At 47.4% G+C, this 25,674-nt stretch overlaps 8 protein-coding genes across 8 annotated transcripts; 1 reads left to right on the forward strand and 7 right to left on the reverse strand.

Moving 5' to 3' along the window:
• Positions 1-6,400: 6,400 nt before the first annotated feature.
• E1B28_009291 (uncharacterized protein) lies at positions 6,401-8,899 on the reverse strand. Its single transcript, XM_043154172.1, has 4 exons — positions 8,798-8,899; positions 7,999-8,737; positions 6,979-7,942; positions 6,401-6,904 (listed from the first exon to the last, which is right to left on the reverse strand). The coding sequence occupies exons 3-4, from the start codon at positions 7,877-7,879 to the stop codon at positions 6,513-6,515; spliced, it is 1,293 nt and encodes a 430-aa protein (XP_043009462.1). The 5' UTR covers positions 7,880-7,942; positions 7,999-8,737; positions 8,798-8,899; the 3' UTR covers positions 6,401-6,512.
• A 1,057-nt stretch (positions 8,900-9,956) lies between these two features.
• On the reverse strand, positions 9,957-13,265 carry E1B28_009292 (uncharacterized protein). Its single transcript, XM_043154173.1, has 8 exons — positions 12,456-13,265; positions 12,328-12,399; positions 12,201-12,272; positions 11,556-12,143; positions 11,441-11,503; positions 11,315-11,386; positions 10,125-11,253; positions 9,957-10,073 (listed from the first exon to the last, which is right to left on the reverse strand). The coding sequence occupies exons 1-7, from the start codon at positions 12,520-12,522 to the stop codon at positions 10,127-10,129; spliced, it is 2,061 nt and encodes a 686-aa protein (XP_043009463.1). The 5' UTR covers positions 12,523-13,265; the 3' UTR covers positions 9,957-10,073; positions 10,125-10,126.
• Positions 13,266-13,611: 346 nt separating this feature from the next.
• E1B28_009293 (uncharacterized protein) lies at positions 13,612-15,149 on the reverse strand (the record flags this gene model as incomplete). The annotated part of the gene is made up of 4 exons (XM_043154174.1): positions 13,612-14,756; positions 14,818-14,892; positions 14,946-15,017; positions 15,074-15,149. The coding sequence occupies 4 exons, from the start codon at positions 15,147-15,149 to the stop codon at positions 13,612-13,614; spliced, it is 1,368 nt and encodes a 455-aa protein (XP_043009464.1).
• A 412-nt stretch (positions 15,150-15,561) lies between these two features.
• Positions 15,562-15,840, reverse strand: E1B28_009294 (uncharacterized protein; the record flags this gene model as incomplete). Its single annotated transcript, XM_043154175.1, has 1 exon — positions 15,562-15,840. The coding sequence occupies one exon, from the start codon at positions 15,838-15,840 to the stop codon at positions 15,562-15,564; it is 279 nt and encodes a 92-aa protein (XP_043009465.1).
• Positions 15,841-16,728: 888 nt separating this feature from the next.
• E1B28_009295 (uncharacterized protein) lies at positions 16,729-17,067 on the forward strand (the record flags this gene model as incomplete). Its single annotated transcript, XM_043154176.1, has 2 exons — positions 16,729-16,734; positions 16,795-17,067. 2 exons carry the CDS (start codon positions 16,729-16,731, stop codon positions 17,065-17,067), a joined length of 279 nt encoding a protein of 92 aa, XP_043009466.1.
• Positions 17,068-18,623: 1,556 nt separating this feature from the next.
• Positions 18,624-19,981, reverse strand: E1B28_009296 (uncharacterized protein; the record flags this gene model as incomplete). The annotated part of the gene is made up of 2 exons (XM_043154177.1): positions 18,624-19,700; positions 19,757-19,981. The coding sequence occupies 2 exons, from the start codon at positions 19,979-19,981 to the stop codon at positions 18,624-18,626; spliced, it is 1,302 nt and encodes a 433-aa protein (XP_043009467.1).
• Positions 19,982-20,182: 201 nt separating this feature from the next.
• On the reverse strand, positions 20,183-20,628 carry E1B28_009297 (uncharacterized protein; the record flags this gene model as incomplete). The annotated part of the gene is made up of 2 exons (XM_043154178.1): positions 20,183-20,499; positions 20,577-20,628. 2 exons carry the CDS (start codon positions 20,626-20,628, stop codon positions 20,183-20,185), a joined length of 369 nt encoding a protein of 122 aa, XP_043009468.1.
• Positions 20,629-21,166: 538 nt separating this feature from the next.
• Positions 21,167-25,015, reverse strand: E1B28_009298 (uncharacterized protein; the record flags this gene model as incomplete). Its single annotated transcript, XM_043154179.1, has 5 exons — positions 21,167-24,305; positions 24,358-24,452; positions 24,508-24,579; positions 24,634-24,831; positions 24,896-25,015. 5 exons carry the CDS (start codon positions 25,013-25,015, stop codon positions 21,167-21,169), a joined length of 3,624 nt encoding a protein of 1,207 aa, XP_043009469.1.
• Positions 25,016-25,674: the final 659 nt, after the last annotated feature.

Below are 25,674 nucleotides of genomic sequence, written 5' to 3' on the forward strand. Positions count from 1 at the left end.
AACAGCAGCCACCGACGCGTTTTGTTTGAAAGCTCAGTTTGACAGCCTGGGAATACAGGGAATCCTTGGCGATCGGAGACGGTTTTCCAACTTGTTTGTTTCGACTTCGGCGACGTGCGGAGAATGGATCCATAAGCTCCCTCCAAGTGGCTCAAACGACGACGCACATAAGCACTGCCCCCTCGCGAACAAAAAACCCCCTTCAAAACTCCTGTCGCTTCGGACTGTACAGCACTGAAGGGGGAGGGCTCCGCCCGATGCGGAATCTGGTCATAATAAGGCCCGGGCGGCCCGTTCGATCCCAATCAACAATCTGCCAGCGAACGAGCAGGCGAGCACAGGCGTCCCATCTCATCTCGTTAATGTTCCTAGGCGTCTGACCTCTCGAGCGCCTTACTACCCCGGTACGAACGTTTACAGGAATTGATTATTGATTCATGATTCATTTCGTTGTTCAAGTCTATGGGTTTATGCGGACTCGGATTGTGATCATCACTGATTTCTGTGGCAACTGGGTTTCACAACTGATGCACGATGTCACCACTGGCCATATATTACTATCAATATCACTCCCGCTGCCTTTAATGTTGAACTGTGAACAAGATGGAAAAACGCCGACTCTACCGACTCAGCGGTCAAACGAAACATACAGTACCCCAGAGCCACTGTCTATTCCTGTTAAACTCGGAGGAAAAAGCGAAAATAACCGCCAAAGACAGCCGCATTGCCCTGACTCGGTGGAAAAGTATTCTGTAGCTCTAGACGCGTAGAAATTTTGTAAAAGGACCAGATGGGACGCCGGGTCACGGTCTAGATCCCTCTATGTGTGTTTCTGTCCTTGGTTGATGAATTAGATACCAACAGGAGGAAGATTTTAACTCGATAGCCCCGCAACGGGTATCCTAGGAGAGGAACTCGAAAAACGGCAAACCGCCTACCTCAAGTTTACCGGTCCACAACCCAGACCTTGAAGATAGGTATCAGCTCGAGACGCTGGACCCCCGTGAAAAAAAAAGTGCCGATCTCCCGCGGCGGAGCTTCAATATTGAACGGGTAACTAACTCAGAACAAGGATGAATCCAAGTTGGAACAACCCACGGTTAATTGAAGATAGAGATGGAAATCAGCCAAGGTACTAATTTAGTCGGAGTCGGTAAAAGTGGCCTGATTTCTACCTCTCGACTCTAATAGCAGACGCGACCGTCGTAACCCGCAGTTTGTGTGTGGGGAGGGGGGGGAGGGAGACGGGTTCGGACAAGAGGAGAAAGATTTGATGGACGAGTTGAAGCTTGAAGAACGGAAATAACGAAATACAATAATATAAGTATACCGGTTCTGCGCCACGCGGAATAGCCGTTTGTTTTTTTTTAACCATCATTTTTTTTTTGGTACATAGTACTAAGACTCGGTGAAATGACTCGGTGAATTTAGATTGCGAACGCGACTACGAACAACAGAGGACGGGTATATGGGGAGTTTTGACATGCTAGTGCCAATGCACGGCGCCCTTGTATTACTCTAACTTCCCGTTCTTCAAGGCACGATCTCCATCATATATAGTCATTAGCCTTTTATTAGGGAACACGCAGTTGAAACACGACACAACATACAATGTATGATACTACGGCGAGACGGCGTGAGCGATGACATTCACGAAGATCTCTTGAGATATTTGACTTGTACGACGGCATATCTGTAGGATTTAGGACTTAGGACATAATCATAATCAAAAGACGACAGTGGGACGCCACCAACTCACAGGTCACCGAGATCCCCCGTTGTCGTTCTGTTTCTACCGACCAAACTCTTCACTTGACCAGTACATTATTACTCTTTGAGGGTGAGAGGTGCAGCACCAGTCCCGATGCTCCTCCATTCAATCGAGTAGCTAGTAAAAAAATTAGAAGACCAAGAACAATGGCGATTTCGGATTTCTGATGCGGGAGAGCTAGACATAGGCCGAGCGAAACAGTAAGGTATGAGCTAATGAGACCTTGAGAAGGCGGGAAAGGGCAACGACACGCCAAGAGTTCAACTTCGTTCTGTCAGCGTATACCTTCCACTAACGATGGAAAACTCTTTTTGCACCATTTATTTCCCAAGATTTTCTCCTGGTCCCTGTCCCTGTCGTTCCAGTGACGCTGCTTCTCCCAGACCAAAGTATCAAGGTATCATAAAGTCAGAAAGCGCCAGCTTCACACTGTCCAGTGTCAGAGCGATGGCGATTTCGGCTTTCGATGCGAAGGCCGAGCGCAAAGAAGGAGAAGGAGAAGAAAAAAACAAATAAACAAACAACAAAACAAGAAGATGAAAGAAGAAGTGGGCCTGGGGGCCGTTGAGACTCGAGGTGAGCGTGCCTTCTGCCTTTTGCATTCTACTCTTCCCTGTTGAATTCTGACTTTTGACATAATTCCGATCGTTACCTCGACGTCGGACGGTCGCGGTTCAAAAAAGAAGAATGTTCGAACTTCGTCCGACGATAGTTGATCAGACGCAAAGATGGATGGTAACCTTGAATAAAGCAGAAAATAGAAGAAAAGTTGGGATCGTGGGAGTGAAAGGTCGGTCGAGTCTCGAGGCCGACCTCGAGGGCTTGGCAAGAAGAAAAGAAAAAGTACCGGGTCGGAAGAATTGGCCCATGGTCCGACGAGCCCTAGCCATAAGCAGATCAGTGACCATGTATAATGGGGTTGACGTTATTGAGAGAGGATGCGGGTGCGTCGAGGAAAGGGAGGGGGTGCCTTCCGTTCAACTTTCGTAATTGGACGTGCTTGTACGTGTTGCAGTTCCTTGAAATTGAGAGTTGATCACGATTTCGGGAACAGAAGATGGGGATGGGGGTGAGAAGGGGGGAAAACAATAACAATAGGCAGATTTGAAAGTTCATGACGTGGGAGTTGTAAAAAGAGAAAAGTCGTACGTCGAGTACTTACTTACTCATTTCGGTACTTTTTTCGCACGGTGCGGTTATTCATATTCAATACACGGGAAGATCGCCACCCGATCCCATTCAATTAGGTGAACCGGTGCTATACCTATAAGAGGTAAATCATGATTATCCCGCTTTATTGCCGGAGAAGTGTAAGTCATAAAATTACTATAAAACGTTATTCATATTCATCCACAAGTTCCCGAACTCACGTGCTTCCCGCTGCTCGGGAAGATCCGAACCAGGCGCTCGCTCGCCAGTGAGCTTTTGGGACATGCAATAGTGAAAATACAGGCATCTCCTGTTGCTGTACTTGCAGCGCTATCCAAAGGAGTGTAAAGCCACTGAAGGTACTCAAAAAAAAATCAAAGTTATGTTGAGGGAGTTACAGATATGTACATGTAATGTTCCGGGATGCGTGTATGTAGTGTATTTCTGACAGAACAATGATTAAGGATGAAGCTGTTCATATACATAGGCTACGGTCGGTGACTAAGAAGCGTGTGGGGGGGAGTAGGCTTCCCAGGGACCGCTTTTTTTTCGAAACATCTCAGTGCTGCACAACCGCCCACGACTGAAATGAAGTAGGTAAAGGCTATTATATGTCTATAAGCAGGTACAAGATTATGAATAAAATAGGCCCATATCTATCTGCACCAAATCCGGGACCAAGGCTAGTAGCCTGCTGAATAAAACTATATTTTTTTACACCCTCGCTTGAACCTCGGGAAACACTGTCAGGGGGCGCCGGGATCCGTCGCTCTCGAGGGGATATCCGCCTCTTCATCCGAAAGCCCGCGACTTGCAAACACCATCAGCACCTCCATGGCCGGGTTTAAAATGTGAGTCTTAGTTCCCTTTCGACTCGGAGATTGTCGTCGGAAGGGCTATGGGTAGGTCTTGAGTGCGGGGATGAACTTTCATGCGTTTCATGACGGGACAAGTTGAGGGTAAGGTCGAGGTTTCCATTTGTCGAACTCGGGCAAAAGCTGTGGCCGATTAAATTGAATTAATCACTGACAAAAAAAAACCCTTTGGTTGAAGAAGGAAGACCTCACCACCGAGAAGAATGATTTGAAACCGAATTGAGTCGTTGACTCCAGCTGCATCAGCAGAAATAGTAAGGGGACCCCTCTGTGCGCCTATAAGCCACGCGCTAACGCTCATAGTAGCGTCGTGTCAATTTCAACAACCGGGTCCACCACACCGTGTGTACCATCGATGTTGTGGGGATTTATAGGCATCATTCTGACACCAGAATCTTTGGAAAGCTTCATGTAACCATTTTTGACTGTGTGGTTGAGAGAAATTCGTCGGTGTGGTGGTCACAGACAGCGGGCTGAGTATACCAGAGGGCACAAGAGTTTTGGGGAGTGAGGGCGTTGGTTTTTTTCTGAAGGCTCTGGAGACGATGGAGACTTGGTAGTCTTCAATGTCGAGGAGGAACCGTGTTTGGACAGTTGGACTAGGGTCAAAAAAGATAACAGAAGCAGACGTGAATAATAAATTTGGCTTCCTGGGGTGTAGAACATAGGCTGTGCGAGCGAACTGGTCATATTAGATGGTGGGCGGAAGAGCGAGAGAGACGGCGTTGGCTCGAACTTAATCACAGCCAAATTGGGTAACCATATACGATACAAGGCGGGCCGGCGGCGGCTAACAGATCCGATGACTTTCTCACACCCCAAAACTTCTTTTTTCCTCTATCTCTCGTGTGTTTACTTGATGCAAGATCCTTAGACCTACTTCTTTCTCATTTGAAATAATCTCGAGTATTTCCGAGTTATTCTATTCATACACGCGTGGCTGATCGGACTTTTGGGCCACACAGCTTAGCATGCTAACAGCCAGTGCAGCACGTACTAGGTTCCAAGTTTCCCTCCGAATCCACCATGTACTCGCCGGTCGACCCTTAGCTGTAGTAGCTATACTTCACTTACTCTGGTCATGGACGGACGCTCAAGAAACGTAAACATGTCATGCACAGTATGATTCATGGGCGTTGATAAAATGCAGATACCTCATACATTCAAGTTGACACTGCAGCAAGGCGCACGCGTATTACTATCAACAGCTTCGGGATTCTCGATGGAAGGTGGCGCAAAAATAGCTATTAAGTTTTGACATCAAGCGCGCGCTCCTGTCTGTAGGACTCGGATAAGTGTGATTTAACATTCATATATGGTATTGGGATGTGGATACAACTTGAACAGATGCAGTGGGCGAGGCGATGTCTTCGAGTTGACCAAAGCGATTTGCACCGCCAAAATCGTGGTAAAGGGGCTTGAAGTTCAACGTACAGTGGATCCGAGGCGAAGAAGGTGCGCAATAACCGTTGAACCTTCTTCCAGTTTGCTCGGATTGCAACTGAAACACTTTTTCTAAGCACGGGAAAAAGATATTGAACAATTTGCTCAGACAAAGTGGAGTCCTAGTGGGTCGCTCTTTTAATTTGGTACCGGTGACTGATTTCCAACTCATACCAATCCAGAGTGCCCGTTCTGTTATTCTACGAAGGAATTTCGTTCTCGCAGGCTTCAAGTGTCGTTCACAGACCTAGAACACTCTGAACTCAGACAGCAAATGACGTTTGCATGGTCCATCTCCACTTATTCCGCCCCTCAAAAAGCAGGTCAGCTGTGCTTTGATGAAAGCGGACGGACAAATTGAAACTCCACCTCATGATCATTGTGAATACAATACCTTGCTCTACCCCATGAGTTCCAGGATGGAAAGAAACTCTCGAGCACTGACCTCCACACGCTGAGTGGCGGAGTCGTGGCAAGAGGATCCGACCACTATCTGACGTTGGCACGTTTCATGTTCATGTTCATGTTCCCCGTGAGTATATGAAGTGTGATTTAGAGTCTGTTTTGGAAAAACTGAATGCAGGTATTCATTATAATAATATATTTCCTTTTAACTTACATCATTCGTCCTGGACAATCCACGTAAGTTACGAATGAAAGGAGGGAGGTATGTAGTAACTATGAAGGATCAGGCCTTCAGGTCCAGGGCCAATGTGAGCTCGCCGCCCCATACTTACTTTTTTCTGTCGCCCGCTCATTATTTCTCCGGTAGCTAGGGATCACGATTTCAATCGAGTTCTCGATACAATCGCGGGTTCAGATATGCCTGCCGCTGCGGCAATGAGGCTAGGAACAGCTGCCAGTGTTGTCGCTCCACCGTATACTTAGTTATTCATGATGGTCAATGTGGGTACACTCTATTGTAAAGGCGGTTCTCTCCACGTCTCAGATAGCGGAGAACGGGGGAAGGTGGGGACCAAAAAAATAATTTGTTTTTTGGCAGAGAAATAAATAGGAATGATGCGAATCATTGGGCGTGGACGCGAAGAGTAGAAGAAAACATTTGAACTAGGAAAGTGGCCCTTTCAAGAGGATCACGCATGAAAGCTTGACGAGTTTGAATAGGAGACGAGAGCCCTATTATTATAAGTATATATGTTACATGTATCGTTCGTGTGTACGAGTAAAAGGATTATAAATAGCAAGGCCCACTAATCCATATATTGTATGAATAATGAATCCGAACAAGCTAGCCTAGATAGAACATGAAGAGTTTACATCCTCGTTTGTATCTCGGTGTTATTATGTTGTCGGACAACTGGAAGCCTGCTGGTGGTCACTTTCGGCGGGAGATCCAATAACGCCTCTTCAACAAGACCGAGAACATCACCTGCACATCCAAATGATAAGCTCCATCCTGCACCTCCATGGCCGTACGAATGAATGATGCGGCTAGGTTTAGCGTTAGACCTATGAGGTCTAAGCTCTCTTTCAACTCGGATATTTCCTTGTCGGAATGGACGGAGGCCCTGGGCCATGGGGTATACTGGATCGACGCGGGCGTTCTTGAGCGCAGGTAGGAACGCTATGCACCGGGCTCTCATGCGTCTCATAACAGGAGAGTCGAGAGTAAGGTCGAGATTCCAGTTGTTGGGTTCAGTGAAACCTGTTCGATGAAGATGACAGAATTAGCTTCCGTGATTCAACCAGAATCCGCGAATATGCAAAAAGAACACTCACCACCGAGAAGAAGAGTATTGTCGTTCCGCGGAACGATGAACACAATCTCGCTGTGTCTGGCTACATCAGCAGAGATCGTGAGGGCAGCTGTGACTTTGGGGAAGTCAACTCCGTCGTTAATGACACGAATAAGTCCTCCACGTATGGGATAACACGTCTCGTCTCCCGCTGTTTCTGCACTGGCGAGGCCTGTGCAGTTCACGATGACGTCCGCTCCAAACCGTTCCCTCAGCTGGTCTTCTTGCGTAAGGAGGTCGCCATGGATGGTTTCCGTGATCATCTGGGCGCCCTTGGCCTTGACCAAGTCCATAAGCCACGCCATAGCGGCATCTGTATCGATGATTGGTGCCATGATCCCATAAGCGTCGACACCACCATTTTCAGGATCGACGTTGTGCTCAGAGATCAGATCACGACCACGTCTGAATCCAACAACACCGCTAGCCATAATCTCCTGCATCTTGCTAAGCTGGAAGTCGTCCTCGTCGATCGGATGGGGGAAGTAGAAGTTACTAGGCATCATCCGTACACCCGCCTTCTGCGAGAGTTTTGGGTCCGAGGCGACTCCATTCCAGATATGGTATGCGACCATACACCACTTTTTACTGTGCTGGAGGGAGATCTTGTCCGTGTGTTGTCCACAGACGGCTGGGGGGTATTCCCAGAGGGCACCGGCGATTTGGGATGCGAGGCGTTGTTTTTGGCCGAAAGACGCCCATTCCTTGGAAATGATGGTCACTCTATAACCTTTATCGAGAAGAGCCCAGGAGTGGGTTAAGCCAATCACACCGCCGCCGACGACCAAGATGTGTTTTGAGTGAGATCCGGCTTTAATGAGTGGCTTTGGAAGAGGAGTAAGGTCTCTCCATAGCGTCAGTTGAGGTTTATAGACAGAGTTCATGATACGGGATATGGAAAGGATGATTTTCTGGAGATAGGTGGCTGAGAGTTACTCGGCGAGTAGCTGTATATATAGTGAAGGTGAGAACAGTGGTTTACAGAAGACTGTCGACTACCTACCCATCCCCGGAGTACCTGTTGTTCTCTGTACCCCACAAAATCAGGCGTATAGATCCGAAGAGACGTTGTCATGGAGTGGACGTGCGGCATCGGAAAGTGGAAAAGAGAAGAAACAATGATTTGCAGTGTCCGATTGGCCGGATCTAGGGCGTATTTCAAGCTTAACTCCTGGATCTCCAAACGCTTTCTTGATCCTTCTACCACTCGTAATCACTCAAGCTCCATGAAGTGACCAAGGAACCGCGAACGTGACAACGGCATATTGGTGGGGCGCATATGTGTTTTCTCAGGCCACGACGGGATTCGAAGCTTGGAAACCGAGTTGACCCGCGATAAAATTATAGCATGGACGTCGTGACTGACTTCATCGAGGAACTGTCAGCGTGTGGATTTGGAAAAGCCGTCTTGCAAAGCGTCATAGACGATGATTGAATTATCTATCCATAAGTGAGTAGACATGTCGTCTCGCCTTCGACGTCTTGTATTCCGTTTTGGTATTGGAAGACGATGTTGAAGAGATTAAAGTCTAGATAGAGTCGGAGGCTAATATTCGGAAGTAGTGTTCATTTGATGATTCCGAGAGGCAAGCTACAAGTCTTGGCGCTTCTGAGCCAATTCTTCCTCCCCAAACGACTTTTCCAAACATGAAATCACCACATTCAGGTCTGCAGCAAAAGGCGAACGAGATTAAAGTCCAAGGCCAAGTTCAGAGTTTGACCTAAATAGTTTTTGGAAGCATCTACAGATAATTGTTATCATTGAGTGATATAGTTCCACAGATCTAGCTGTAGCTGCCTACCAAATCCGACTGGTGGTCGAAATCCGAGACCGTACATGTCGAGCAACTCGCGGATTCCACTGGGCTTGTCAAAGTGTGTGAATTTCGCATGGAAGAAGACGTGATAATCACTTTTCGCTCTAAATTTGGGTGAATTATATTTTCACACACAGCGTGAATTTCCTCTGAAATAAGGGGTGCAAAAAGTTACAAATGACCGCTAAGTGCAAAAATGAAAATTTCACTATATTTGGCGTGAATTTCGCGTAAATGTGAGAGCTGTGCATATGACATCATAGCTGTCACATTGCTAACCGGCGCAGCAGCAGGCCCCACTCTCTCGCTAACTATCATGTCTTAACATCAAACGTCGCCCCCCTCCCCTCGTTTTCATCTCTACCTCTGTCTTTTTTCTTTCCCTTTCCCCTCATTCTCAACCCCATACCTTGCTCAATACCTGCCAACGTGTAGTTCAACAGTCAAGAAGAAGAAGTGCTGTCGCTGCATTCAATGGTTTTGTGTGCAGAAAAAGTGCGTGTACCTTCTTTATTAATGCTTTCTTTACAATTTTGACCAGGAAAATTCATGTGTCAGGCACCCACAAATTGAACAAACATGCTGACCACGATTCCGAGCAGGAAGAAGCAGATATGGTAAGCCTTTACGACTTTTTGTCAATGTCTGCGCTGACGCAGATGCGTACAATTTTGATAGCAAAACTTACAGCCTCACAAGTGAAGGGAAACAAACTGAGGTGTGGATTGAATCGGTTTTGGGCTGGCATAGAGAAATCAAGGTGTAGACTGGCTGTAGCCCGAGCCTATTCATGTAAAAAGAAATGAAATTCACGTTGTTTTACCCTCCATTTTCCCCACTGTAAGATTGAAATTCTAATCAAAAGTATGTGAAAAAGGTGAAGGTATTCACCTTGTTTGTGGTGAAAATCTGGATTTCTTGTCGGAATTCAACTGGGTGAAAGTGTTCAAAAAGTATGTGAATCATGAATTTTTTCACATCATGGAATCACTGTATTGTTACCTATTTTCACTAATAAGGTTACGTGAAAGTCCGGCTGAAGGTAGGTGAAAAACTATGTGAAAATCACCGACTTCTACAGTCTCAGTGTTCAAACTGAAAGTGTGCGCGTGTTTAGGTAGGTGCACGTGTGCAACAGGTGACCGCAGCGGTTACAAAAATAATAAATGATATTCATGTTCCATTTGAACAACCGAATACATTGTCAAGAAAGTGGTCATTTTTTTTCGGTATTATTATTGTTGTTGAACAATACACGAAGCTAAACTTACTTCGGTGAGTGGCTGAACGAGAGAACAGAACAAAAGCACACCATCATAGAGGATACGCATTCCGCATCAACCTCTTCATCATCTGTATCTCATTCTTCTTCTTCAACGGAACGAACTGCGTCACAAATTCAAATATTTTGCCCTGAATGCACGCCTCATGCATCTTCATAGCGTCTAGGCCGTGGCAACGGAATGCAGCACGGTATATATCAACCAGTGCCTCTCGTTCTGCTACGGACGTGCAATTTATGAAGCCGTAATCCACGACCACTGAATGGGCTGGTTGGAATTCCTGCATCTGGTCATCGATGCATTGCTTGAGGTACCAGACGGTTTGGTGCATGCTCCGAGAAGACAAAACAATGCGCAAGTTGTTGAGAAGCTCCGAGTAAAAGTACGGGGGCAGAACCTCGTACTTTTCCATCAGAGTGAATACTGAAGCTGAATCGTAAGCAGCGCAGTATTCATCGAACGAACAACGTTCAAAAAGCTCCTCGTAAGATCGGCCGACGATGATTTCTTCGCGGTCCTTCGCAGCGCAATAACCTCCTTGAACCCACATCTCAGTCGATGGATGGGGGCGACATCTAGAGATTACCATCGCGTAATGCCCAAAACATTCGTTCTTGTTCTGCGACCATTTCGGCATTTCCGAACTCAAATCTTTCCCAATTCGAACCCAAGCGTTTTTTCTCCACTGATCAACCATTTCCTCGACTTCGTTTTGGATAGGGGATCTGTCAAGTATCCACTGGTTCTGAAGAAACCAAGGATAGTAAAGTCCACGCTCCTGCTCTGGAACGGATTCGAAGCTCTCCTTGATCTCGGAGACCAGCAGTCCGTTTTTCCTCCATCGATTGAGTTCCTTCGAGGTCAAATTCGGAGTAATATACCAGAGGCCCTGATACAGGCCAAGGAGTTTACCCTCATGTCGTCCAGCTCTGTCGAAACCGTAGTCAATTCGTGTTTGGTGATGTTTAGGGACAAGGTCATCAAAACAGGCCCTTCTGAGGTAATGACCTGTATGAATGGGCACCCTGCATACCCACACATGAACCTCCCAATTATCGGTCCGGCAGGATCTGGAGCAATAGAAAGCAGCTTCACAACCTGCGCAGCATCTAGTACCAGGTTGTTCACAGTCATAGTTTGAACATTTCGCTGGAGTCTCTTTAGAGTGAAACTGACATCAGAAGATTGTACTATCAGCGGGAAGCGAGTAAAAGCGTACTTCGGTCCTGTTTTTCTGAAGTCGGAGCAGGTTGTTCTATCCACTCGTATCTTGCGTCCTTGGTTGAGATAGCTGTCATGTAAGACCGTTGAATACCGGATCAGTGGGACCGATTAAACAGCGTACCTCTCTCTTCGGTTTCTGGGGTGAGAGTTCTTTTGTTCTCATGACATTTGCAGGCCGGGATGTCTGTCGAGAGGGACTGTTAGAAGCCGGATAGAGGAAACGAGTTTGCACGTACTATGCTCCGCGTTTGGTGCGAGAGGAATCGGATAGTCCGACATAGCCTTGTCTTCTGACCACCACGGCACATCAGAGCTCAAATCCCAAGTCTCGTTTTCCATAAGATCCTGTGTTTGTGGGTCCTGCCTGTACGGAACAGGCGATCCATCAAGTATCCACTGGTTCTGAAGAAACCAAGGATAGTAAAGTCCACGATCCCACTCTGGAACGGACTCGAAGGTCTCCTTGATCTTCAAAGCCAATAGTCCCTTTTTTCTCCATCGATTGAGCTCCTTCGAGGTCAGTCTCGAATTAATGCTCCAAAGGTCATTATACAGGCCAAAAAGATGGCAGTCAAAAAGTCCATGTCCATCGGCTCTCTCGAATCCGTAATCAATTCGTGTTTGTGAATGGGTTGGGAGAATACCTTGAAGACAGGCCTTCCGAAGGTAATGACCGGTATGTATAGGTAAATTGCAACTCCACACGTGAGAGTCCCAATCCTTAGTCTGGCAATGCTCAGAGCAGTAATAAACACATCGACAACCAGAGCAGCGCTTTGTTCCAGGTTTCTCGCAGCCACGGCTTGAACATTTCGCCGATATCGCTGTTGAGGGATACCGCCAAAAGTTGCATTGAAGTCAACGGAGAGGATGGTACTCACTCCGTTCTTCTTCTTCTGCGGTGAGAGAAGGCCCAATCTTAAACTTATGGTTTGGTTTGTCGGTCGAGACACCTGCTGAGTAAAACATGTTCAGAACCAAAATTGACGAAAGTTGACTGTTGCGTACTTTTCTGATTCTCCTTCGTGTCTGAAGTAGGATCATCCTGCTCAGTATCGGGAATTTTTTTAGTCAGAAAACCTATCGTGCGGGATTGTTAGAAGCTGGATGTCAACAGGGAACTATTGAATACGTACCGTCTGGAATAGGCTGCCACTCCAACCAGCTTGCAGGTAATAAATAGCTGGCGAGGTAGGACAACATTGATGGAAAGCCTGGTTCGGGGGCGTTGGGATGGACTAGGGACGGACTGCTAGTCACTCTGAGTACAAGGTTTGATGTGACTTCACAGCAATGGCAACGGGTGTGGTGATAGACGGTGATTGATGCAGATGCGTGCCAGTACTACTAGTGGCGGAGGCGCGCGGAGGTTGGACGGAGGCCGTTATACTAATGGATGGGCGTCAACCTCAACCTACTTCGTTTTTCTAATATTCAGAAATTGCTTGGAAATTTTCATGTTAGTTTTCGTGTTTAGTTTGTGAGTTGAAATTCGTTGCGTTTGTGGGTGCGTGGAGGCTATCCGAACCGTGAAACTCCGACAGCTGGAACTTCCACTCAACGTCATCCGATGCCGGCAGAAGAGTTCCGCCATTCAGAGCTTCGAGAAGCTGTGGCGAATGCCTTGAAGGGACCAAGGTCAATATGGTCGCGAAACTTCTCTGCCAAAACCAGAACCGTGCAACCTCTCTTTATCTTCCGTCTTCAACAAACTTGACGATTTTCCAAACTAATTCACAACGTCGATGTTAGCCAAATCTCAAAAGTCACCGCAAAGCCTTATCCGTAGGATCTTCACCACGTCCTTTCCACACAAACATCGTGGGAGCTTGACCTGGTGTATGTTACTCATGACGTCCTTCAGCAGATAAATTGATGTAGAGTGCGAGAAAAGTGAAGGATTAGGACCGTCGATGAGCAGATGAGTGGAAGAGGAAAAAGAAGAAGCGGAAAGTACGGTATATATACAAGGTGGTACGATGATCTTATCTTATCTTACTAAGTACAGCGTCGTATGTAGCCCGGATTGAGCCCGGATCTTAGCCACTGGTACTTCAAGAAGCAGGTCGCAACCACTGATGTGAATCACACTTGTAATCACGATATATAATCCAGTTCGAATATACTGATGTTCGTTTTGAACGACATACATGTAGAATGCATTTTAGAATGATATGCAGTGGTCACCGACTTGAACAAAACTGTCCGTTTTCGGTATCATCGTTGTACAACACACCTACCTAAGCTCAGTGAGTTGTTGACCGAGGGAAATAAAGACACACCAAATTCAGTTCAAAGAAGAGGGAGAGGATATGGGTTCCTCATTAGTCTCTTCATCGTCCGTATTTCACCCTTCTTCTTTAACGGAACGATCTGCGTCACATATCCATAAATCTTGCCTTGAATGCACGCCTCGTGCAACTTCATTGCGTCAAAGTCCCTGCAACGAAAAGCAGTGCGGTATATGTTAACCAGCGCTTCACGCTCTGGCACTGACTTGCAATTGATGAAGCCATAATCCACTACCACTGAACGGCTTGGTTGGAATTCGTCCAACCCGTCATCAATACATTGCTTGAGCCACCAGACGGATTGATGCATTATCGGAGAGGATAACAAAACGATGCGCAGGTTGTCGAGGAGGGAAGGTAAACCAGAAGGCAGAGCCTTGTACTTCTCCATCAGATTGTATACCGCACTCGACTTGTAAGCGACGCAATATTCGTCGAACGTACAACGTTCAAAAAGTTGACAATACGCGATGCCGAGTTGGCTTTCCTCGAATTCGCCACTCGCAGCACAGTAACCCGCATGAACCCACAAATTCGTGCTAGGAGGGGGACGACCGCGAGATAGTGCCATTGCGTAATGCCCAAAGCACTCCTTCTTCTCCACTGGCCATCGTGGCATTTCCGAACTCAAATCCTTCCCTATCTTATCCCAAGCCCTCTTTGACATACGCTCTACCTCTGCTTGTGCCCCTTCTTGTTCTGGAATAGGTGATTCATCAAGAATCCACTGGTTTTGAAGAAACCAGGGGTAATAACCCCCACGGCACTGCGCTGGAACCGACTCGAATGTCTCCTTGATCTTGGATACCAATAGACCGTTTTTCCTCCACCGATTGAGCTCCTTCGAGGTCAGACTTTGGTTGATGTACCAGAGGCCCTGATACAGCCCAAGGAGATTACTACAGTACGACCCAGCTCTCTCGAAACCATAATCAAACCGTGTTTGTTGATGGGTAGGCAAAAGGTCGTGAAGACAGGCCTTTCGAAGATAGTGACCTGTATGGATAGGTACTTTACAATCCCACACATGTATTTCCCAATGTTCGGTTTGGCAAGGCCCAGAGCAGTAAAAAGCAGATTTACAGCCAGAGCAGAGCCTAGTACCAGGCTCTTCGCAGTCAAAGTTTGAACATTTCACCGGAATCTCTTTTAAGTGAGACTGACATCAAAACATTGTACGATCAGCAGGAATTGATTAAAGGCGTACTTCGGTCCTGTGTTTCTGGGGTCGGAGCAGGTTGTTCACTGGTGATACTCGGATTTACACCGTCGGTCAGGATCGCTGTCGTATGGGATTGTTAGATGCTGTATTGTCGAAAATGATTGAATGCGCACGTTTCTCTTCTGGACCTGGGGTGGGATGACTTTCACGCTCGTTGTCTGCACTGCATCCACTGGTAGAGACCTCTGTCGAATGCGATTGTTAGAAGCCGCATTATCAGTGAAATTGAGTGAATGCGTACCTGTTTCCTCTCCATCTTGGTTGGGGGCCTGCAACGACAGCCAGGTAGGCCAGTAGCTGGCGAGGTAGGACAGCATTGACGGGAGTGAGCAAGAGGGTTGGATTGAGCGCACAGGTGTTTACATCGTGTTTGATGGCGGAGGTAAGAAGGAACGGGGCCCACGTAAATCAATGAAGCTCGGTTCCCTCCGGAAGCATTAAGTTGGTTCATTCCATACGACGTTGAGGCAAAGTTTCGATAGGTATGGTTCTAAGGCCTGTACTACCGATTCCGAGAGCATCCACAGGCATACCCGTTGTATGCTACTCAGCAACCAGTGGAAAAAGCTTCGCGGTGCGCACCGTAACGTGCAGCATTCATTGCAACATTTCCGAGAATGCTGTCGAAAACGTCCCTGCCAAAGATCAGAACCCTATAATCTCTCTTTATCTTGTACATTCAATAACCTAGACGATCGAATCCATATCGACCATGTAAAATCGCATCTGTTAGCCAAACCTCGACATGTCAAAAGCCCCATTATGAAGGTCTTCATCACGTCCGTTCCACACAAACGTATACCCAGAAATCGGAGAGGAGTCTTCGTCTAGCCAAATGTCCACTGCCTCAAACCGATAATTCTTCGTCTCGTAGTGGACCAGTTTCTTCAAATGACTCTCTTCGTGTAAAATCCAGGCTTTTCCGGTTGTCACATCTTCGTGCGCGCGTTTTACAAGAGCAGGATATGGACCCCACATCCTGATCCGTGTAGCCTCGGATGCTGGCATTACGAAGTGTAGGTATTGTTTCAAGACCGACAACGTCCTTTAGAATGTGGGGGAGCTGGAGAGTACCGTAGAAGAAGAGTAATTTCGGGCCCTCTGGAAGACTCAACGAGGTTTCCTAGACGCATCATTTCGAGTTAGCCTCTCGTCCACTGGCAGTCCACAGTACTCCGAGTCTGGAGTCTTAGTATAATTTTTTCACTTACGTTAGAGTCGGATTTCTCTATTCTGCACATTACTCGCTCGAGGAGAAAAATCCGATTTCAAGCACGAGAAGAGTAAAGAACCCAGGTCACTGGAGTGCAGATGAGCGAAGAGGAAAAAGAAGTTCAAGGTAAAACTCCGAGAAATCCTTTATCTTATCTCTGACTATCTTATCTCTCGGTTCAATTCCTGCCCGCAACCTTGGATCCTGCTTCCTCCTCAAACTACACTGACAGAAAAGCATGCCGAATCCCACTATTTCAAATTCTGGTTAGTCAACGAAACCCTGTATCTTTCATTTTTGCTAAACTATTCCAGTGTCAACCGACCTAATTTTCTCCCTGAGATTAAACGCGACCGCAAACGGACAATGCAGACGAAGCCTCAAGCAGCATAGATACTTCGTTCGGACAGTGGCAGCTTTCGACACGATTCAGAAATAATTGAAAGGCACGAGAACTGTGCGAGAAACACAACTCTCATTCATTTTCGTTCTTCAAATATTCTGGCGGTACCCATAAAGCTCGACTTTCAATGTTGAACTCATCAGTGAGTTTTCGGGGACCGTTATGTTGAACTGAATCAAGTTAACGTCGGTTCCTTCCCCAGATACCAAGAAGATGGTGAAAACTACTGGACGAGGAAATGGGGTTTTTATCGGTTAGACTGGCGCATACAATCGGGAATATGCAGGTGCGTCTTCATCATGAGTATGTTCTTTTCCCTTCTTCGTTTCCCTGATCCCCAGCAAAGGACCCTTCGCATGAAATTCGGGAAGATTTTTGTAGGCGGGCATGGACACGAATAAAGCAAACGAGCCGCGAAAATTTATACGCTCCTCCAGTCACTTGCTTTATTCCGTACCCTGGTTCAGTCATACATCTAGGCCAGTGGAATTTAAAAATCGCAGAAAACTTCCCTTCCTCCCCTGGTGCCAAAGCGAATCGACAGCCATCGCGAGGGCGAGAGTTCGCTGTCGTAGCAGCCCACTCCTACAGCGTCGGTCTCCCTCTCCTGGACGTGTGACCATACCGGCCCTCGCAAGCCTTCTCCCCGCATTCCTCCACATTCTCACTAAGATTTTTCATGTACATTTATACCCAAGGTTTCAAAGCACACGTCGAGCCATGAACAGAACGTGCGCCGGCACAATTTCGCAAGAAATAGTTCATGCCCTATATCAGAAGGAGGAAGTCAAGCAACCTCTTACTCGAGCTCGGTCTCCTTCGTACATGAAACCATGTTCATCCCCTTCCCTTACTCTCGTGCCTCGTTGCAGCTCAAACTACCTCCGGACCGTCCACAGTCCTGACCTACAATGTTGCCGGTCTTCCTGGTCAGCCAGTCTATCACCTAACTATTCATCACAAACGCTAACACAACCCCCTTCAACAGAATTCTACCTTCCGGCAACCCAGAAGTCAACAAACCCCATATCCTCTCGCTTGAAGCCCTTCAACGGAGGACCTCAATTACCACATTGCATTATACGCCAGCGATAGCTATGTCTTCCACCCCTGCATCAGGTGTTGTACCTTTCGGTCTCACACTATCCGGTTTCTCTGAGTGACGTCGAACGTGTCAAACGGGACAAATGTAGCCTCAATGAAAGATGCTGTCTCACACCAAAAGAGTTCCCTTTCATTTTCGTATAGCTGTGGATCGACCTGTACAACCTACACGCTGATGCTGGTCCAGATTCCGGTGATAGTGCTGCTTCGTGTGTACCGAACTATATCACCACCCGATCGCAGGGTATACCGGTCATTGTCATGGGAGATATGAACTCGCGATATACCAGTGATGTCGATTCCGATAGCCTCCACGGGCTTTTAAGACTCTGGAGGCTCCACCGACTCGTCGGGTCAAGAATATCCGTGGCGGTTCGTTCCCCGTTGAAGGATCTTCTGCTCTAATTTGCACATTCCCATTTCCTTCTGGAACATTCCAAGTTATGATCAATGCTTGTAAAGTGGTGGATATAATCTTCATTAACGGCAGTACGACTCTCTTAGCCTTACACCTACTTCCTATCGAACCGCTCATAACGACTTTGTCAACGCTACGGGAGCACCGTTGAGTGATCGTTACCCTGGATCGTCTGTTATCTCCTGGATAACGTTCGAACGTTGATCCGATTTGGGAATCCGGCTGGTTGAACCGAACGAAGGAACTACTGGCTTGCGGACGCATGGTGGGATTGGGGGCACGGCGTTCGTTCACGTTAGAGGGGAGGTTTACTCAGGTGCAGAAGGATGGACATACGAGAGTGCCTTGCGTCAAATTTGTCGAACTTGGGAGTTCCGCAGGGAGGGAAACAGACAACTGATTGTCAGATTGCGAAAGCGCCGAGTGGGAGTGGGACGGGGGGTAAGGCTTGGGGACTTGCCTCGTTCTAGGGTGTTCAGCGCGATGAGATGGATCGGTTGGGAACAATCTGGGGACCTGAACACGGAACGACCGTTTTCAGTTATTGATGATGCTAATCACTTCGGCCATTAACTCGCGTTTCTAAAAAGTGCAACATGATCTATCCTGAAGTATGCAAGATTACAATATGAAGTTCGTCTAGTGGTGTCTAATTAGTTGGGGGGGGGTTCTAATACAGTCTCCGCCGTCTGTGTCCGTACACCCTTCAGAAACTTGACGAGATCGGTCCCTCCAGTGCCCTTCAACTCCTGTTTTTCCCTTTCCTCCCTCTTCTTCTCTCTTTCCAAAGTATTGGCTCTCTTCGAGGGCCCGATAATATACAACGTTACAATGATCATATGTGCATCTCTAAACTCCTTCAATGCTAAAACAGCCTCATTGAACGCTTTCAACAACTCCTCGTTGTTCGATTCCTGTACAAATCTTCTCAGGGGCCTGCTCGTCTTCGCCAGATGATCCAAGAACAGCCGATGATTCTTGGGCATATAAACCTGCATCCTCGACATAAACGACGGCTTCCCATCTGGAGTTGCCCTAACGCTATCCACACCCAAGAAACAGTCCAAAGCATGAACCAGCGAGCTCTGTCCTGCGCTTGCTCCAGACAACTCTTTCGGCTCTTCGAGTCCTTCTTCTGAGATGCCTTCAAACACCCATTTACGTTTAAGAGGATCTGAATCTTCACCACGGAACCAAGGCCGAACTTCGTTATAGTATGTCTCGGGATCACATCCTTTTCGGACGTCGAGTAAGAGTTGTCGTAAGTCGCGGATAACGATGGCTAGGCGTTTTAATCCTTTTGTAGTCCTTCCTACAGCCAGGTCGTCACCAACGAATACCTCGTCCATCGTCATACGCATGATTTCGAGAGCTTCAACACCGCGGAGTTCTATCCGAGCAGAAGAAAGGTAGAAGACTTCTTCGTCTGGTAAACCTGAGAATAGTGTCTGGGAACGTAAGTTGTCGAGGGATGGTGGGAAATCTGAGGGTGCTAGGGCGGTTTTAAGGTCCCAGTTGTATAGGACGGTGTCAGAGAAGGTGACTACGGGGGAAATGTCGAGGTGTTTGGAGATTTTGAGGAGGGGTATTGAGATTGGTCTAGGTATTAAGACGGGTGCGGTTGGGGGTAATGTTTGCACGTAAAAGTGAAGGAGGAAGGTTAGGACTAGATGAGCTCTGCGGAGGAGTACCGGGGATTCTTTGAGGGGGTCTGTGAGGAGCACTGGCGTCTACAGATTGAGGGTTTCAGTATGCGAATGACGGTGAACTTGGAAGTGCGACGTACGGTGTCTATTTGATGTCTCCAACGGGCAGACCGGGCTTCATCTTGAGGTGATAAACCGATGATATCACCTGGACGCAATTTCTGTTGAATAGCGGACTCGAGCAGCGACTCCCAAGGTCTCCAAGTTGCCGGAAGCCTGGCCAGAGGCACACGAGGGGGCATGAATCCGGTCTGTAAGTCGACATCGAAAACAGATTCTGGGTAAATTTCGATTCCAGGTTGCATTGAGGTGTAGTCAAGGTAGGAGGCAAGAGTGAGACAGGCTAAGACGCGGATGAAAATGAAGCTCCTTCTCTGACTATTTCAAAGACATTTTTTGATAGGTCGGATCTTACCCGGATTTTTCGGGCCTCGATCATCGGGTGGTGGCCCTACAGCGATGCATCCTTCTTCGATGGAAATTTCGAGATTGCAACGTGGTTCAGCCTACCGCTGGAGATAACAGCGACGTTTCGAAATTTGGAGGTACCATTTGGAGGACGGAACGGGAACAACCCGCACTGGTGGCTGAGATAGGCCGCACAACGCGTCGGGAAGGGCAGCACTAGGCAGCACTGCAGTAAAGACTTGGAGCGAATTGTTCAATGCATGATTGAGAGAGAGAGTTAAGGCTATTGCAAAATTCTTTGGGCTTTCTCCTACGTCCGATGGCTGCAAGATGGCAGACGAAGGGCCAGGCTGCCTAGGTCGACTGCAGTGTGCATAAATCCTTGAGACGCGTTGATACGTATCCCGTATAACCTCTGGTAATGAAAATTCCCAAAATCGGTTTAGTAACGGCGGGTTAGGCTATGTAGATTCGGAAGTTCGGAACCCTTACTGAGCTCGCAAATAACGGTGGTTCCAAGGAACCGATGACCGGGACCTCCCATAGCTGTCAGACTATAGTGGTAGTGAAAGCAAAACTCCTTGAGATATAAGCAGTAGTTTGAACTCCAAGCCTAAAGATGCGGAAGACCGTCATCGAACATAAACGACATCGTCCGCCAGCGTCCCGGCAAACCGGGAGTGATAACAGGAAGGTTTGAAATGACCGATGTTTGACTACGCACCTGTTGAGGGCCTTCGGGTGTTTATGCAACATTCAAAATCCCGAGCTTACGCCTTCTAACCCGGTAAAGATGTACGTGCATACATTTTCTGCAGAACAGACCTTATTTTGACGCTCCCGAATGGGTGATGGTCATAGTCACCTTTATAGATGAGGAATGGTGATGGTGGTAAAGGAAGAACGCTATAAAGAGAAGGGTATTCAGTCATGTTCACGCGCGCTACAGTACTCCGTCGCGGGACAGAGCAATAAACGAATAATTTACAGCGTCGATGGTAATTGCAGTACAAGTCATAGATCAATAGAATTGATTCAATAGGGCGAAAAGGAAACGAACGCAGAGAAAATCGTATGTCAATTCAGAATGCATTTCTTTTACCCTGCAACTGCTGAGATCTCATCATATCCAACAATTGCTCGAAAGCGTTGGCTATCCTCTCCAGGTTATTATCAATCGACGCCAACCGCTGATTCACCTCTTCTGGTAAGGCCATAGGAACCTGAGATGCGCCGCTATTGTCGAGAGTTGAAGACTTGCTGCCAGCAGCCATTTTTGCCGTTTCCGGAACGAAATCATCCACTCTATCGTCCAAAACGACTTCTTCCTCCGGGCAAAGCACCACATCCGGAAACATAACCTTCTCCAACGCATAACGAACGGGCCTAGTCTCGCTCATTACGTCCCCATACTCCGGACACGGAACATATCCCAAACACGCATATCCCGTCCGTTTCTCCTCATCCACCCACTGTGTTATCAATATCTTGAAAGCGTAGACCCTTCTACACGATGTATCCACCAAAGCCCATGTTTTCCAACTCCAAGCATCCAATGACCCTTTACGCTTCACCTCACCAATCCTGTTGAGAGCAACCTCAGTCTCCCCTGACTTGAGAGCAGAATGAACAACCTTATTCAGGACGTTCACCAGAACTTCCTGCCCACAAATCTTCATTACCAGGTCCTTCCGATCCCGTTTCTCCTGCCGCGGAACGACATGAACATGATGTCTCTCCCAGAAAATTGGATCATCAATGTAAAAGAATGCAATGTCTTCCGGCTTCTGTTTCTCCAACTCATAATGTGAAATGACATACTCCACGACAATGGAGGCTTCCTCGTCTTCGATGTCCTTGAAAACGAATTTCAACCGTAACGGTTTCTTTCGTGCCGCGAAAGCTCTATTCCACCAGTTCACTTTAAGCTTAACGTCTTCCTCGGTCCGAGGAACCCGTAACTCGTAGTTCATCTGCCACGTCTGTCTCGGATCGATAGTCTTAGGAAGCTGTGAGTCGTTGAGGATCTTGAGAGACTCGACGGGTGTATAATTTTCGTCTCCAACAAAACGGAAATACGCGTCGACAGAAGCTATAGATATCGGGTTGAGAGTTCCTGGAGGATGTTTGTTGAAAACGGATATAGCACCGGTGAAAATATCAGCAATTTCCGAGGCGAGTCTCGGGTTGGCTGAGAGCGGAGGATCGGACAGTTCTTTCAGGATTATAGGCAGGTTAGGCGTCGTTCGGGTTTTGAAGTCGCTTCGTGTTGGACGAAGTTGTCCCACGTAGAGCTCCGAAGAGACTTTTCGGCCTTCGGGTAGGGTGTACGGTGTGAGCGGAGTGAATGACCGTAAACCTCCCTCCGATATGTTCATCACCTCTCCAGATTTCGTACATGTCTGGGTATCTATCAGACAAACGCGAATGAACGGAGTGAGAGATGTTGCGGCTTTGGCTGTGAGTCGAATTCCTGTGATATACTTCCTACCGTCGGCAGAAAGGGATTCGCTCATCAACCATTCAGCCATTGCATATTCCGTCTCGGAGGAGTCAGTCCGGAAAATAACATTTTGTCCGGTAATATCCGCAACCTGACTCCGAACCTCCAAATCCTTCGCGGTGAAGGTTCCGAAGAAATACGGCTCCTTGATATCCAACTTCCCGACTCGCACCAGAATAGTTGGTTCCGAGGGTACAGCCCCCTTCGATTTCCACCGAAGCAGCTGAGAAACTTGGGTGAATTGAGTAGAATCCGTTTCGAGATTCGTGTCTTCAGCTGTGACCCATACGTCCATGGTGTCCGTGTAACCACAGATGTTGCGAGCGAAGGTGAAGAATGCGCCATAGGGGTATTCACAATGGTGTTTTGACCGATGTGAACCAAATTGGCAGGGGTTCTTGCTGCTACAACAAGCGTACAACTTATTCCACGAGTCATATTCTGCCTTGTGGAAAGAACATGAGTCGGGCCCACTCGTCGACTCCTTAAACTCCTTATCGCATTGAACGCAGACAAGCGTCCGTTCTTTCTCCTTCTCCACAGCAAGTTCAGAAAGCGCTTTGATGGAGTCGAGAACAGTGGCGCTAACACTGTCATTCAGCTTTTTCTCCAACTCGAGATGATTCTGGCGTATAATGTCGGAAAGGTTGGTATTGAGCTCCGTCATAACCTCCTCATTCACTTCTACCGACACCTTCGTATCCTCCGCAAACATCGCAACCAACTCTCGATCCGCCTTGACAACTTCTTCACCCCCAAACTCGTTCACGAATGCTTCAGCTTCCTCATCACCCTCATCTTTAGGAAGAATGAGTCGGTTAGGATTCAGCATCCTCTCCATCTGGCTAGTCTGATGGATTTGTAGAGAAATCAAAAGGTCGTTCGTTACACCCGCTAGAGCCTGTGCACAACCTTCAAACTTCTCCTTGTTCTTCAAGCTCAACCTGCGAGCGATGATCCCCTGCTTCCTATACGCTTCAATGAGAGCCGTGCAATCTTTCAGAACGTTGTTCATCCGATTAATGACCTGACGCGTGGCTTGGTCGACTCCTGTTCCCTCTTTGCACAAAGCCCGAAGAGCAGGCACATGTGAGAGCATAAACGTAACGCGCTCCACCAAATCTCTACATCTCGCGCTGTTATCTTGAGCGTTCCTCTCGATTTCGATGATGACCTTCAACAGGATGAACGCGGGTGCGACGTAAGGAAGCACTTTCCCTATGTCGATCAGAGAATCCAGGACATTCAGAGCATTCTGCACATAATTGCTTCCGCCTGTTAGAGTCATGGTGGAATCCGTCGCGGCGAGATGCGTCGACGTTACGGATACGCCTACAACGAACTGGGATGAGATAGTGTTGGACGCAGTTCGCACGAAACTGTCATCTCCGAGATTTCGTTTATCTTGGGGTTTGTCGTTCTTCCCTTTGGATTCGGAGGAGTAAGATGAATCGGGGGTACCACCTCGGAAGGTTCGACTACGGCTGAAACTGCTTGGTGCAAAGCCGGTGTTTTCGGTGGTGGTAAGATACTCGGAATTGGGTCTGTCATACTGTTCGCTCGTACGACCATTCGTTTTGAGAGAAGTTTTGGGAGAGGAAGAGAGCTCGGGAGTGGCGGTGCCCGCGAAGGTACGACTACGGTTGAGACTGCCGTCTAGACTGAAGGGGCTGTTTCCTCGAGATATGGACGCGTGAGCTGAATATTTGTCTATGAACCTGGGTTTTGAATTTGAGCATGAAGTAAAAAGCGATCGGAGTTGACCCTTACTGTAAGATTTTGTCCGAATTCTTGCGAAAGGTCGCAGGATAAGAGAGAACCAGTCGAACAATACGATTTGGGTCCACCACAAATAGACTTTTCGGCTGTTAAAACATCGGATTCAGATCGAAAGATCGTGCATTGAGATATTTTCTTTACTTCGATGGTCGGATCCTGCTCGTTTGGAGCCATTCCGTACATGAATGCTATTTCCCCAGCATCATCCGCAACCTGAAAGGTGAATGTCAGTATAAAGTTCCAAACAACAACGACGTCGAGACGAACGATTTGAATTTTCTGGTCAACAGAACCAGGCTGGATTCCATACCGCATTTGACTAGCCTTCCATCTCCTTTGATCGCTCAACCAACTAGACGATACACCGATTAACTTGACGTTTCGTTTTTCGAATTCAGAGGCTTGACGAGCAAGTTCGAGCAATTCGAGGGGGAATGAAGTTCCTGGGTGGGAGAAAATAATCGTCTTTACAAAAAAATCTATCAGATACCCCCGACGAGCCAAGAACGAGGAAAGACTTTGGACGTACCCAAGCATCATTGACCCACTCATGATATTGAAGCAAACCAGACGAGGTATGGGCTTCAAAATCGGGCGCAAGGTTCCCTACACCGACACCAAGGTCATCGCCCACGATGTGATAGGCCATTCCAAACAATTCGTGCTGGATGTAGGAGAAACCTTCGGTTTGCTTTTTAACGACTCAACAGCCTCACAGCTCAAGGAAGGTGCCAAACCGAGAGGTCCTGGGAACGATGTCAGCAGTGACAATGCGGGTCAATACTAATACTTCATCCGTTCATCCGTCCATCCGTCATGATAATCAGGGTCGTTGATGAGAATGTGGAACAGCAACAGCTTCATGAAGCTGAGAGAGAGGTGGATTATGGTGAGGCATGTTAATGACCTTGCGGTAAAAAAAGCCACTCATGAGCGCCGGTGAATCGTGGGTTGTGGAGGTCGAACGCGTCGACGAGGGTGACGATGAGCGCAATGACTTTGACACTGCCACCAGCTTTAACAGGTGCCAATCGTGTTGCAACACATGCATATTTGCTTTCTCAGTATTTCGATCGTCTGAAGGAGTACATGCAATCTTCTACATAGTTCACAGCTATTACGATATTCCCAAGATTCAAAACTTCATGGCCTGTAAATAGTCTGTATGGACTCCGGCGACCCGATTCTCATGACAATTTCGAAAATCGACAAGCGTTAATGACATGATTGACCAGGATTCAAATATTCAGGATTCAATATTCGCTTGGAAAATGGAAGGAGTGATGGATGCGATCACGTTATCGCTTC

The sequence above is a fragment of the Marasmius oreades genome, chromosome 5 (assembly GCF_018924745.1).
Source record: "Marasmius oreades isolate 03SP1 chromosome 5, whole genome shotgun sequence".
Classification (NCBI taxonomy): Eukaryota; Fungi; Basidiomycota; class Agaricomycetes; order Agaricales; family Marasmiaceae; genus Marasmius; species Marasmius oreades.

Coding starts and splice junctions, on each gene's coding strand:
- E1B28_009291 (XM_043154172.1), bottom strand. CDS start 7,879: ATGAACTCTGTCTATAAACCTCAACTGACGCTATGGAGAGACCTTACT. Junction 6,905..6,978: donor CAATACTCTTCTTCTCGGTG/GTGAGTGTTCTT, acceptor TTCATCGAACAG/GTTTCACTGAACCCAACAAC.
- E1B28_009292 (XM_043154173.1), bottom strand. CDS start 12,522: ATGTTGTCCTACCTCGCCAGCTATTTATTACCTGCAAGCTGGTTGGAG. Junction 12,400..12,455: donor GTGGCAGCCTATTCCAGACG/GTACGTATTCAA, acceptor CCCGCACGATAG/GTTTTCTGACTAAAAAAATT. Junction 12,144..12,200: donor CGCAGAAGAAGAAGAACGGA/GTGAGTACCATC, acceptor ATCCCTCAACAG/CGATATCGGCGAAATGTTCA.